General features: G+C 59.1%; 1 protein-coding gene across 2 annotated transcripts in view; it reads left to right on the top strand.

Annotated features, from left to right (window-relative positions):
• The window catches only part of AACS (acetoacetyl-CoA synthetase), a 52,250-nt gene that overhangs the window by 12,626 nt on the left and 25,726 nt on the right, over positions 1-13,898 (top strand). For both annotated transcript variants that reach the window (XM_043557312.1, XM_043557311.1), the window contains exons 4-8: positions 1,824-1,937; positions 4,970-5,067; positions 8,869-8,983; positions 9,165-9,246; positions 13,526-13,673. In XM_043557312.1, the coding sequence (XP_043413247.1) occupies positions 1,824-1,937; positions 4,970-5,067; positions 8,869-8,983; positions 9,165-9,246; positions 13,526-13,673 (557 nt within the window). The remainder of the gene's footprint in view (positions 1-1,823; positions 1,938-4,969; positions 5,068-8,868; positions 8,984-9,164; positions 9,247-13,525; positions 13,674-13,898) is intronic.

The raw sequence follows: 13,898 nt of genomic DNA, 5'->3' as shown, positions 1-13,898 counted from the left end.
TGCACCATCAGTGTGGAGCCCGACGTGGGGCTCGATCTCATGAACCGTGAGCTCATGACCCGAGCTGAAACCAAGAATCGGATGCTTAACGGACGGAGCCACGCCGGCCCCCAGTGGGGTACTTTCCTAAGCAGCGTCCTAGATCGGCTGGTTACTGGCTTGGGGATTTCAAGGCAGCCGTGTTTCGTTTTCTGCGTGTTCTCCTGATTTGTTCCTACTCTGCCGGCTGCGTGCGGCTGCTTCGTGCGGGGTGGAGTTCTGCTCCGGCATTCTCTGCCGAGTCCGTCCCTCCCAGGGACGGTCCCTGCCGAGGCCAGGAGGTGCCACCAAAGGCAGGCGTGCGCCGGGCCCTTGGCGCTCCAGCGAGCAGATGCAACCGCGTGCATCCGTGCCGCCCGCGTCGGAGTTCCGAGAACAGCTGCGTGTGCAGCACGCTGTGTCTCCAAACAGTGGGTTTCAGGTTGCTGAGTGTTTTTACAGGGTCGGAAATGATCTGGGAGGGGGGAGGGGAGCAGGGGGAGGGACTTCGAAGGCCGCCTGGCGAGGGGGGAGAAGAACCAGGGGCGGGCGTAGGTAACTTGTAGGCGATGGGAAAAGCCAGGTCGACACCAAACAGAAATCAGGACATTTCTTCACTTTGGAAGGGAGGTGCCCCGTGCGGCAGAATCGAACAGCAGTTGGCAGTCAGGAGTAACGTGTCTGCGTCAAAGATAACGGCCGGGATTCACCTCTTCCACGTGGAAAGTACGGCCAGATAGTTTTCCCACAGCCACGCAACATCGAGTGTCGGCCGTGTTCATTTCCTGTCGCCGTGGAGCAAATTTCCCGAAAACCGCGGCCGCAGATAGCGAACAGAGCGTCTCACGGTTTCTGTGGGTTGCGCGTTCAGAAGTGGCTTCGCTGGGGGGTTCTGGCTCGGGAGCCTCTCACGAAGTTGCGGCAAGGACGTTGGCGGGGGCTGCGTCATCCGAAGGACTGACCGAGGCGGGCGGGTCCGGGTCCAAGATGGCGCACTGCCGTGGCTGCCGGCGGGAGGCCTTAGTTGCCCCCTGCGTGGGCCTCTCGGGGGCTGCTTGAGTGTCCTCACAACACGGCAGCTGGATTCCCCTAGAGGGAGCGGGGTGGGAGCCGCCGTGTCTTCTGTGACCAAGGCTCACAGGTCCCCGTTGTCTCCAGTGTCCTGTCACTCACCCGGCTCGGGGCCCCTTCGCTGTGGGGGGAGCCGCATGAGAGCACCAGCACGGGGGGCGGGGGTCACTGGGGGCCGCTGCGGAGGCCGGCGAGCACACCGTCTTCCCCTGTCGTCGCCGTCTGTTAGGTGGAAATTCGTATCTCACCCTTGTCACGGACCTGTCTTCCACAGCGAGCTTGATCATTTTTCTGTCCTCGGCTGATGGCCACACGCACGTCCCAGGAAGTTGAGTAAACCTGTGTCCGTGCGACATTTTTTTTTTTAAACATGATTTAAAAAAAAACTTTTTTTAAATTTTTAAATGCAAATTTATTTAGTTTGTGAGAAAACTTTTTTTTTAATGTCTATTTTTGAGAAAGAGAGAGCGCGTGAGCAGGGGAGGGGCAGAGAGGGAGGGAGGCACGGAATCCGAAGCAGGGTCCAGGCTCTGAGCCGTCAGTACAGAGCCTGACGCGGGGCTCAAACCCACAAACCGTGAGATCATGACCCAAGCTGAAGTCGAACACTAACCGACTGAGCCCCCCAGGCGCCCTGATGTGTGACACATTTCTAACCTATGTTTGGACGAGTCTACGACTCGGAACTTTTCTGTTAGGCTCGTCTCCACTGTGTGTCCCTGTTCTCTTCCCAGGGGAAGGCAAAGAGGAAATTGTGAAGGTGACTTTTGAAGAGTTGAGGCAGCAGGTGGCTTTGTTTGCAGCAGCAATGAGGAAAATGGGTGTGAAGCAAGGAGACCGGGTCGTTGGTAAGTGTTTCGGGCTCTTGTGGTCTGGGGGAGAGACGAGGTGGAGTGACCAGCTTGGAAGGTTGAGGCGACTTTTGGACAATGGCAGATTGCGAGCAACCCTGTAGGACCTCAGCGATGCACGCTTGGTGGAGGACAGATGACCAAGGAAGGTCATGGTGCCCCGAGAGGGCAGGGACAGCCTGTGCAAAGGCCCGGAGGTTCATGGGGCAGGGCACCTGCAGGGGTGACAGGAGCACGGTGGGCTGGGCGTGCACCACAGGTGGTAGGGCGGGCAGGGGCCCTCCTTCCAGAAGGAACCAGGGTTGGTGTCTCCAGAGGGCAAAGGGAGGCCTGGCTCCCTCTCCCTCCCAAGCCCTCTCCCCAGTTCCTGCCTTCCTTTGTTCTCTCTGCATCTGGTAGTGAGTCTTGATTTCCCACCGAGCACATTCAGGTGTCTTCTTACACAGTTTTCCTTTCACCTTGACTCCTGGGGAAGGTTTCCGGGCCTGTATGTGTACCTGTTCTCCGCCCCAAGGACCTTTAGTTAATTTAGGTGTGGGTGGGCGTGCTCCCAGGGCGAGCAGGGGGAGATAAGAGGACTTATCCTTGTGCAGGCGGGGTGGCCGGGGTGCTGGTCTGCCTCCCCACCCCCATGGCCGTGGGACAGGGCCACAGGGCAGGTGGCAGTGGGAGAAGCCGCCTCTCCTGGGGGAACTCACCCACCGCAAGTGGGCATTCAGCGTGTTTGCTAAGAGGGCGGCCTTATCATTGTAAACCGAGTAAGGGCTGTACCCCGTGTCTCCTCCCATGGCAGCTGGGCACGGAGGCCCTGCTGGCATGTCAGTTGACTGGGAAGGAAGCAGACGGGGGTCACCTCAGCCGTCGCCCCCTGTCTCGGCCCTGGATGGGCTGTACTGACCTCCGGGGTTCGCACGCTTCAGCGAGGTCCCTGCTGTCCCATGGGAAACTGTCGGCCCTCCCTGCATGCAGCCTGCTTTACGTTCCTTTGTGGTCCTCATCGCCCATCTGAAATCTTGGGATCGTTTGTGTGTGCGTGCGCATGTGTCCGTCTGTCTGTCCTCCCACTGGAGGACAGGGGCTGTGTCCTCTGTGCACGGCCGCGTCTCTGTCCGCAGGGCGGCCGGGGCGCAGCGGGTGTGTGACGGGTTCTTGAGGGTGAGTGTGTGTGAGCGTGGGGCCCTGGTCGTAGCAGTCACGTGTGCTTGAAGCCTCCATATCTGTGGTTCTTCCTCTGGTGTAAGCCACCCTTCCGAGGTCTAGAAAAGGAATTCAGAAGGTTCTTATTGCCTCTGGTTTTTTTCTTCCCTCTAAGTGTTCTCTTTCCTCCCATTTTCGTTAAAACAAGTCTCTTTTTGAAGCAAACAGTTTCCGAGAGAAGGAGAAGTGGAGACCAGGGTGTGTTGGGGAAGACGGTCGAGACCCCCTCCGGGCCGTGCTTTCGTGGGCGATGTCCCGACTGTGCAAACTCATGCGGGTGCCTGGTGACCCATGCTCGTGAGGGTCTCAGCCTGGACGCTAACTTGACCCGACCACAGTTCCAGGACTGGGGGCTGTGGTTCCCGGAAGAGGGCACCAGGGAATGACTCCCGAGGGGGGAGGAGGACGCGGGAAGATGCTTGAGGGGCTTCAGACACCCGTCGGGCCTGCTCTTGTGGGTTTCTCTTGTCCCTGACGCGTGCGTGCTCACTGCCGTGACAGCAAGCCTGGGTGTGCGGGCCCCCCGGGCGTGGGTCCTGCCCTGCCCCGGGGACATTGCAGTTTACATGGTAAACTCAGGAGACCGCAGGCCTGCCTGTGCCAGATGCTGGGCGCATCCCCGGCTGAGCCTCGCCCTTTGGGGGCGCTCCTGGCTGGCTGCCAGGGAGGTACAGCGAACTTGCGGAAGCGGAGAGTGAGCGCCTTGGGGGAGGAAGCAGGGGGAGAGCTGTACAGGCTCAGAGCCCCGGGTGCCGGGACTGCGGGGCTTCTGTGGTCGCCTGGGGGCCGTGCAGGGGCGGCATTGGGCCACGGCCCCTGCTCCCCAGTGCCTTATGTGTCTGCTCCTTTCCTCTGGGACATTTAGGACCATCTGTCTAATTGACCGGAGTCCCTCTGGCCACAAAGTTGCTCTGCCTCTGTTGTCATTACAGCCCGGCCTCTTGCCTCTGCTGTGTTCCTTCCAGGCTTTTCTGGGTCTCTTGACTCTTGCTCGATTCCCTTATTGCCTCTCCTTCCCCCTTCCATCTGTCCACCTGTCTGTCTATTTATCCGTCCATCCACCAGCCAGAGCACCCATATCTCAGGGCCTTGATATGCGGGGCATGGTAAAAGGCGTTTGGTAAAGGAAAGGACAAGACAGGCAAAGTCTCTGCCCTCCTGTGGGAACCAGCTGTGAAATTGACAGTTATATTATCAGATGCAGGTGATTATCATGGTAAATTTGGTGACAGAAAAATAGAGTGTGCTTTGTGGGGACCGGCCAGGGAATCTGAGTTTATCGGGGGGCCTCGGAGAAGGCGTCTCTGAGAAAGTCTCATTTACATTAAGAGTTAAATAATGAATTTGCAGAGTCAGGAAGGCTGCTGTGTGTGAAAGAGTACTGAGGCAGAACGGACATCCTGTGCAAAGGCCCCGGGGCAGGAGGAGTTTAGAACAACTGGTGTGTGTGGAAGAGTGTTCAGGCAGAACAGAGAGCCTGTGCAAAGGCCCTGGGGCAGGAGGAGCTTAGAACAACTGGAAAACTGGAGAAGGAGGCAGGGCGGAGGAAGAGGAGGCCAGGGCCGGATCATGCAGGGGTGTGGGGATCATTCCGGTTAGTATGGGTTGGAGAGGGTGACCGTAAGGAGTGGACAGGCTGGGGGTAAGCGGTGGGGCCGTCTGAATGGGGATGTCAAGGCAGCTGGGATGGGGTGGGGCTGGCCATGCTCCTTGGGCTGGTCAAAGCCAGCTGCTCTCCCCACTGCTTGCCTGGCTCTCAGAGGTCCCTCTTGGTAGTCCACTGCATCCCACGTACCCTGAACCCAAGGCTTTCTCCCTGTGCCCGACGACAGGTTATTTACCCAATGGTGTGCATGCCGTGGAGGCCATGCTGGCTGCAGCGAGCATCGGTGCCATCTGGAGCTCCACGTCCCCAGACTTCGGTGTGAACGTGAGTTGGGGTCCCCAGTGAGGGGCGCCCGTGTGCCCCTGAGTGCCCTGGGGGTGCGGCCACTGGCCACAGAAACGTTCCTGTGTGATTTCCCAAGGGGAGGGCTCTGCCCACCCGGCGTCTCGGGCAGGGGCGTGGGCAGCTGTGGCCCAGGACTGGCAGGCCGGGAAGGAGACGATGTCACGACGGCGTCCTGTCTCACCGGCCGGTGACACCGGAACGATGGGAGAGAAGGATCCAGAGTGAGCTGAGCCTTGGTTTTAAATCTACACGCCAACGAACCCTCCTCTTTTCTGGCGTTGCTAACGTCCCGTCCTCGTGTGGCAGATGGCGCTGGGATCTCACGGGAGGTGTCTGTAATGTCTGCACTCGTGACCGCAGGAGACTTTCTGATGTTTCTGCTCTGCAGACCGTCATCTGGGTTTGCTCACAGAGGCTCCCACGAGGTCTCTTGCGCTTGGGTCTTTCCCTGCCGTTTCTGATCTCTTACTTTGGATCTGTGCTCTGCGCGGGAAGAGGGTGGGCCTCTTTATCTCCGCGGAGCCGAGGGGACCAAGGACCCAGGGTGCAGCCAGCCGCCAGAGGGGCCCAGGCAGGGGCAGGAGGCGCGTGCTCAGCCCCGCTGTGGAGAAGGAAGTGGCGGCAGAACAGGACGTCCCCGGGGCCTCCACTCGCCGGCCCGGGGCCTTTCCTGCTTGCAGAGCCTTGGCGATGTGGGTCCCTTGGGAGCCATGAGGACAGACCCCAGTTAGGGGACACGGTGGGCATCCGGGACCCCGGCCGCTCTCCATGGCATCAGGTGCTTCGCTCCTGGCCCGGCCCCTGTGCCGGGCGCCGGCCAGCGCAGCTCAGCGGCTGAGGCTGTCCCGACTTTGCCGACCCTGCACCCCTGGGCGAAGCAGGGACGGTGGGAAGAGAGGGCCGTGAAATGAGCATAGGAGGCTGGGCCCGCGAGGCGAGATTGGCGCACCTCGGCTCCGGCTGCAGCCGCTGGTGACGTTCGAGCTCGGCGCCCTGTGGTCGGGCCGGTCTCGGCCGCAGGGCTGGTTTTCGGGTACGAGCTTGGAACTCGCGTCTACCTTGAGGCTTGCTGTTCTGGTAAAGGTGGTCCAAGTAGGTCTCCTCTGCCCCATGCCGTGCGGAGGCGCGGGGGCAGTGGAGTGGCCGGCTGGGGCTGCGGTGAGGACCGGGCTCTGCCGAGTTCAGGAAGCAGGTGGCCGCCTGGGCCTCCCGGCTTGGCGGTCGCTTTCCTCCTGGGGCTCTCCTGCGCCTGTGCCCGGTCACCCCACGGGGACCGCAGAATGGATGCTTGCGTGGGGATGGGGGCCACGCTCGACTCACTGCCCCCCAAAGTCACCGCGTGTCAGCCTTTAAAAGTGACGTGGGTGTTCTGAGCCGGCCACGAAGGTGTTGGGAGAGCTGGGCGTGGCACAGGGCAGTGGTCGTGGCCCTCTGGGGCTGGAAGGAAGCCCCTGCCCGGAGACCTCACGGAGAGCAGAGCCCCTGATGGCACCGGGCGGCTCATCGTGCCTCCGGGTACAGGGTGGGAGGCTGGGACGCAGGCCAGCGTCCAGCCGCCTCCCGCTCTGCTGTTGCCACGTCCCGTGCCACGTGTCCCCAGCAGATGGCTCTCCAGCCTGCGCTGCTGACCCTGCTGCACGCTAGATGGCAGCATGGCTCTGCCGTCTCCGGGCTTCGGCTCCCGGCTTCTGGGAGTTCTCTCTGGTCTTGTGGCCTGAGTCTCAGGGGAGAGCCCTCCGGGGGGTCGGAAAGCGACAGAGCCAACAGCTTCCCCTGGGGCCTCTGGGTCTGTCCGTGGCCAGGCCCAGACCTCTGATTCAGAAACACTGTGGTCTTCGCTGTCTGTTGGCCGTCACCACGGCCGGGAGCTCTGTGACATGTGAGGCCCGGGTCCCTGGCGGGCTGGGTCCTTCCATCCTGAGTGTTGGCGCCTTGCGCAGGGGAGAGCAGGGGAGGCGCGGGGTGTCACAGAGATGTCTCTGCTGCCTTCAGGGGCGCCCCCAGCCCGACTCCGGCAGCCCCTCCCCGATCTGAGGCCCTCCCGCAGGCCTTCCGTTCCCTGAGCGTCTCCCGAGGTGCCCTCTGCCTGGGGACAGCCTCTCCCCTCCTGCCCCGCTGTGGAACCTGCTCCAGCGGCCGCCCCCGAGGGGACCCCCTCCCGCTCCGTGGCTCCAGCCCCCGCTGCCTCTTCCTGGTCCTGCTTCAGTCGGCCTGGGACCCGGCCCTGTTCTCTGCTGCTGCCCTTTGGTTTCCTTGTCGCTCAGGCTAGTCTCTCCCAGAGGCTGCGTGTGGTTAAGAGCACCGGCCTGCACCCCTGGCTCTGCCATTGGCCGCTTGTTACCGTGGCCCAGTTGCTCAGCCTCCTCACGCTTCTGCAAGGACGTGGGCGAACAGTACTGCCTTGCTCCCGGGGCTGCGCAGGCCAGATGCGCGCATGCCTGGAGCAAGCCGGAGCCGTGCCTGGCACGGTGAGCGCTCAGTGCGTGTTGGGATTTTTAGTGGCAAAGGTTTTCTTCCCACATAAAGCGGCAACTCTCAGCCCTGCTTAGAATCCTGAGCTTCGCGGGGCGCCTGGGGGGCTCAGTCGGTTGAGCGTCCGACCTCGGCTCGGGTCATGATCTCACGGTTCACGGGTTCGAGCCCCGCGTCGGGCTCTGTGCTGATGGCTCAGGGCCTGGAGCTGCTTCGGATTCTGTGTCTCCCTCTCTCTCTGCCCCTCCCCTACTTGTGTTGTGTCTCTCTCTCAAAAAAATAAACGCTAAAAAAAATTTAAAAAAAGAATCCTGAGGTTTAAGAATACTCTGTATTTTGCTGTATCACGTTTCTACATCACCACTATGCCTGTCATCAGCCGAACCGTTTTCCTGGTGATTCTCCCGAATTCTCTGCATCAGTCTTGCCGTTGCCTGTGCTGACGAACCGCCTGGTCCTTGTGCCTTTCCCTTCTGGTTCCCGCCGCCCAGCGGCGTCAGAGACTGGGACGTTCTTGGGAAATCCTGGCGTCACTGCGTGTGCCCTGGGAGTGACCCGGCTGCCGATCGTGGGGCTCTGGCCCTGGACGGAAGCGCCGTTCCGGGTGGTGCCTCCCCAGGTGCCGTGCTTGTGGATGAAGAGGGCTCCACCGAGGTCTGGACCCGGGAGTGCTTCCCTGTCGCCCCTGGGCTCACACTCCAGTTGTAGTGAGCGTGTCTGTCCACGTCAGTGTCCCAAACGAGTCATTACGCACACGGAGGCGTGCTGCTTTCAGAGAAAGAGGTGTGCTTGCCAGGACCCGACTCCGTGCGTGGTGGGCCTGCCTTGGAAATGGGGCTTATTTACGAGGATACACGTTTGTAGGGGCGTGCGTTTGGTTGGCAGAAAGTGCCTTTTGGAGGATTCGCGTACCTCGTAACTGAAGATCAGGAGGGACCAAGATACGGACACGCCGGCGAAGCTCCTTTGGTGTGCGCCAGGTGCCGGAGGGGCTGTATTCAGGGCTCCTTCCGCAAAGTGGGGCCTCTCCCTGGGGGTGCAGATACTCCCCCCGTAGGCTCCCCATCTCATACACTTGTGCTTTGCTGTCTCAGCGCGTCTGTAAGTCTACGTTGACCCTTTCCTCAAAGTGACGTTCATTTCTCAGGGGCAAGTCGTGGCTTCTCGGTTTTCTGTGTGGGCCACGGGTTGGCGGGGTCGCAGGAACGCGCCTAGTGCTGTTCCTTTCCCTCGAGGCGGTCGCGTTGGTTGCGTAAGGTTTTTGCCTTTGGCGCGACTGATGGCGACGACCTTCCCTTCCCCTTCCAGGGTGTTCTGGACCGCTTCTCTCAGATCCAGCCCAAGCTCATCTTCTCCGTGGAGGCGGTCAGGTACAACGGCAAGGAGTTCAGCCACATGGAGAAGCTGCAGCAGGTGGTCAAAGGTGCGTGGCTCGCCCGAGTGGGGGCCGGCAGGGCTGGGGCGGGGTGCAGAGAGAGGAGGCGCGAGGGCCCCCGAACCGCGAGCGGCAAAACCCCGGGAAGCCCCCATCTCTTGCTTGTGTTACGCTTGGTGGGAACCACATCCACCGCGTGTGTCGTTCAGCGAGCCTGCGCCTCCTCCAGGACTCCCCGACTTGGAGAGGGTGGTGCTGATTCCATACCTTGCCTCAAGAGAGAAGATAGACATTTCCAAGATTCCAAATAGGTAAGCCAGCGGATCGCTGCGTCCGTGTGGAGCCTACCGGGAGTCCCCCTGGGAAGTCGATTCTGTGACTCATTCATTTTAGAAGTGCAGGTTTCAGTGAAAAATCACTTCTTGTAGGGGCATCTGGGGGGCTCAGCCAGTTAGGCGTCCACGTCTTGATTTCCACTCAGGTCCTGATCTCACCGTTCACGGGTTCGAGCCCCGCATCGGACTCTGTGCTGACAGCTCGGGGCCTGTTTGAGATTCTTTCTCTCTCTCTCTCTCTCTCAAAATAAATCCACTTCAAAATTAAAAATAAAAATCACTCTTGTAGAGGGGCACCTGAGGCCCCAGAGTGAATTCCCCAAGCCACAGAGCCACATAGTATCAGAACAGCCCCAGGAATACTTTCTCTCTGCCGTCCCTTCCCAGTGGAAGGTCAAGCCCCGCTCCCCGACTCAATGGAAATGAACGTACGCACGTGCCCACAGGTGCATGCACACGTATATGTGTGTGACTGCGTCTATACGCACACCTGAATGTGCACACATACATAAATTTCCCTTCCGGAACCGAGTTTTGTCCTTATCGCTAGGAGTGTCTCCCTCTGTTCCTCTGACATTTATAAGCTGGTGCAACACGCACCCTAAGTAGCAAATAGTATTGTGAGCGGGTTAGTTTGGACTAGGAGTTAGGAAGGGGGTCATGGTTTGTCTCCAGATTCTTGGCGCTGTACCCCTTTCCTCCTCCTTGAAACAGTTGTGGGGAGAGTTCAGCCACCAGGTGTGTTTACCTGTATGGGCGGACCTCTCCCTCTAGCCCTGTGTGGGGCCCTGGCAGGAGCCTGGAGGGCGGCCCCTTGAGGCTGCGTGGGAAGCATCACACAGGTGCACAGTGGGGTCCTTGTGTCCCGTGGGGGGGGGGTGGGCAGGGAGGGCTTTTCTTTAGAGGGGAATGAGGGGCAGAGGAGGAGGGAGAGAGAGAGACAGAGAGAGGCTCTCAAACAGGCTCCAAGCCCAGCGCAGAGTCTGATGTGGGGCTTGATCTCATGACCCTGGGATCTTGACCTGAGCGAAATCAAGAGTTGGACGCTCACCGGCCTGAAACACCTAGGCGCCCCCTGCAGGCAGGCAGACGGGCCACACCTGCAGGGAGGGTGAGCCATGAGCATTGGGCCCAGTAGACATAGCCCGCTCCTTGAATGGGGGGGGGGGGGGCAGGAAGTGCCCAGGGCCTGGGAGAAGGGTGGGGATCTGGGGGAGGTGGCACCTAAGGCGACCTTGAGAGACGGGCAGGGTTTGGGGACGCCTGCGTGTGTCCGGATTCCAGAGGTGGCAGCAGGGTGCTTGTCAGCAGGGTGCCTCTTCCCTGCGGGCTATGGTCTCAGGCCGGACCGCTCAGGTCCAGACAGCCGCTGTGTGACCCTGCGTGAGGGATTCACCTGTGTGGGCCCTGGGTTCCCCGCCTGTAGAATGGGCAGAACAGCACCTTCGTCCCGGAATTGCTGTGAGCCTCAGATGAGTGAGGGCTGGGCAGGCGCGCTCGGTTGTTAGCCCTCAGCAGTGCTGTCTGTCGTGGGGAGCAGGCGACAGCCACAGGCCGCGGGGGGCTCTGTTCCGTGGAGCATCCGGGTCAGAGCGTGCAGGGCCTTACGGGCCGGCCCGGGGCTTGCACTTGACCCTTGTGCCGCGGGAACCCTGCCCGCCAGGATACATTGCAGCCCGATGACAGAGCCCCGGTCCCCGTTCACACGGCAGACACAGCTCCCTGCTTTATGTTGGGGGCCATCGCGCCCAGAGGCCGGAGGAGAGCCTGGCAGGCTTCCTGGCCCCACGGTGGCCCAGCTTTTATCCCTCTGAACGTGTTGGTCAGCGATTGGTGTGAGACGAGAGCGCCCTGCAGCATCACAGCCCCCCCCCCCCCCCGCCCCACCCTGGGAGTCGCACCTCCCCTGCTACCCGGCTCTCGATTGCCGGATCCCGCAGATCAACTGAGCACACGGACGTGCCTGTGTCGGAGACCGGGCCGGTGGGGGGACCGCCCTTTGGGGTTTTTCATTTTTAGAAGAGCAACACAAGTAATTGCTATTTACTGTGATTTATAGACCGTTGGGAAGAAAAGGCTTTTCTTTGTGCGCGGTATCCGATTAGATTGGGCGCTTTGTGTAAGTGGGCTTGGGATGGGAGGTGGAGGAGGAGTGGGGCTCTCGTTGGCTGGAAAGTTCCACAGCGAATAATTTCCCGGACACTGTGGAGCAGAAGGCTTTGTTTGTTTACCGCTCAGAGTGGAATCATTCTGGATGCCCTTTGTAAACCTCCATGCCGCCCCCAGGAGACGTGCTTGTCCTCAAGGACTGCTTTAGAGTGTGTGCATTTGTGTTTCACAGTAATTATTCTTAGCAAATCGCTGCGGGCTCAGTGTAACTGGTTCTCCCCCTTCCCTGAAAGAGAGAAAGTTCCATTCGTCAAAACAGCAGGTTTGTTCCCCCCTCCCTTCTCCCTTTCGAGCCAATGGAAGGATAGGCCAGGATCAATGTTCCTGCTGGTCTCAAAGTAGAGAAGGCACCTCTCCCAAGATGGCTTTGCAGCTTCAGCAGCCCTGTTTCTGCTCAGAACACAGGTCTGTGCCTGCTTTGCTGGTTTTTGGCCACGTGCATTGGTTCTTTATGTCAGCTTTGGGGGTGGGTTTCTTAGGCAGTAGTCAAGAGCGGGGCTTTTTTTTTTTTTTTTTTTAATTTACGTCCAAGTTAGTGTAGAGTACAATAATGATTTCAGGAGTAGATTCCAGTTACTCATCCCCACGTGTAACATCCAGTGCTCATCCCAGCAAGTGTCTTCCTCAATGCCCTTGCCCATTTAGCCCATCCCCCCCTCCCACAACCCTCCGGCAACCCTTAATTTGTTCTCTGTATTTAAGAGTCTCTTATGTTTTGCCCCCCTCCCTGTTTTTATTTTATTTTTGATCACCTTCCCCATGTTCATCTGGGTTTTTTTTTTTCATTTTTTTTCACACTTATTTATTTTTGAGAGACGGAGAGAGACGGAGCACAAGTGGGGGAGGGTCAGAGAGAGAGGGAGACGCAGAATCCGAAGCAGGCTCCGGGCTCCGAGCTGTCAGCGCAGAGCCTGACGCGGGGCTCGAACCCACGGACTGCGAGATCATGACCTGAGCCGAAGTCAGATGCCCAATGGACTGAGCCACCCAGGCGCCCCTATGTTCATCTGTTTTGTATCTTAAATTCTACATATGAGTGAAGTCATGATATTTGTCTTTGACTAATTTCGCTTAGCATAATACTCTCTAGTTCCATGCACGTAGTTGCAAATGGCAAGATTTCGTTCTTTTTGATTGCTGAGTAATACTCCATTTGTGTGTGTGTGTGTGTGTGTGTGTGTGTGTGTGTGTGTGTGTTTGTGTGTATACACACATACATACCACATCTTCTTTATTCGTTCATCCATCAATGGACATTTGGGATACTTTGGCTATTGATAGCGCTGCTGTGAACGTTGGGGTGCATGTGCCCCTTCGAAACAGCACAACTGTATCCCTTGGATAAATACCTAGTAGTGCAATTGCTGGGTCGTAGGGCAGTTTGGGCTTCTTCTTTTTTTTTTTTTAAAGTTTATTTATTTTGAGAGAGAAAGAAAGAGGGGAGGGACAGGGGAGGGGCAGAGAAAGAGGGAGAGAGAGAGGATCCCAAGCAGGTTCCGTGTTGTCAGCCCAGAGCCCGACGCGGGGCTCGAACCCACGAACTGCGAGATCATGACCTGAGCCGAAGTCAGATGCCTAACCGACTGAGCCCCCCCGGGCGCCCCTGCCTAAAAGTGTTTCTGTCTCAGAAACTGTAGTTTTCAGATCTTGGCCCCACCTTCTTGCTCTTGACCGTCTGTGGAGAAGCTCGGGAATCTGGTGTCTCCTCTCCCTGCTCCTTGCTGGGGCGGCCGGGTGTCGGAGTCACACGCTCTTCCCCTGAGCTTGCACACAGACAGGATGCGTTAATTGTGAGTGGTCCTTCTCCACATGCTTGCTAAAGCACTTAGCAGGTTCTCAGACGAGACCCCCCCTGGGCCCTGTGAGTGTGCTAATAAAGCAACATGGAATTTTCACTCTGTCAGCCTTCCCTCAATTAGTGTGGATCCCTTAGGTGGGTCTTCTGCAAACAAGGTTAGTTTTCCCAGGAAATCCTTCACGGAAGCAGTAGAGGGCAGCGAGCGGCCAGGTCTAGCCTGGGAGGCCTCGGGATACAACCCAGCATTCTGGAACGTTCACCGTTTGCGTCTGTGTGTTTTGCCCCCAGTGTGTTTCTGGACGATTTTCTTGCCACCGGGAGGGGCGAGCAGGCCCCACAGCTGGAGTTCGAGCAGCTGCCCTTCAGCCACCCGCTCTTCATCATGTTTTCGTCGGGCACGACCGGAGCGCCCAAGTGCATGGTGCATTCCGCAGGGGTACGTCTCTCCAGCCGTCTGTGCTCTCCTGGGGGCTCAGCTGGCGGAGGTGGGCGTCCGGCTCTGCACCCACACCGCCTCCCCAGAGACTGCGGCACGCGGCCCCCCTTTGAGTTGGGGGGCCGCGTGGAGATCGGAGACTGAGCCCAGGCACCCGGAGCTGCTGTTCCAGGCGCTGTTGTTCCAGGCGCTGCCGTGGCGCCCGTCACCACAGTGACCGGTGCG

The sequence above is a fragment of the Prionailurus bengalensis genome, chromosome D3 (genome assembly GCF_016509475.1).
Source record: "Prionailurus bengalensis isolate Pbe53 chromosome D3, Fcat_Pben_1.1_paternal_pri, whole genome shotgun sequence".
Taxonomy (NCBI): Eukaryota; Metazoa; Chordata; class Mammalia; order Carnivora; family Felidae; genus Prionailurus; species Prionailurus bengalensis.
This window is presented reverse-complemented; position numbering and strand designations above follow the sequence as displayed.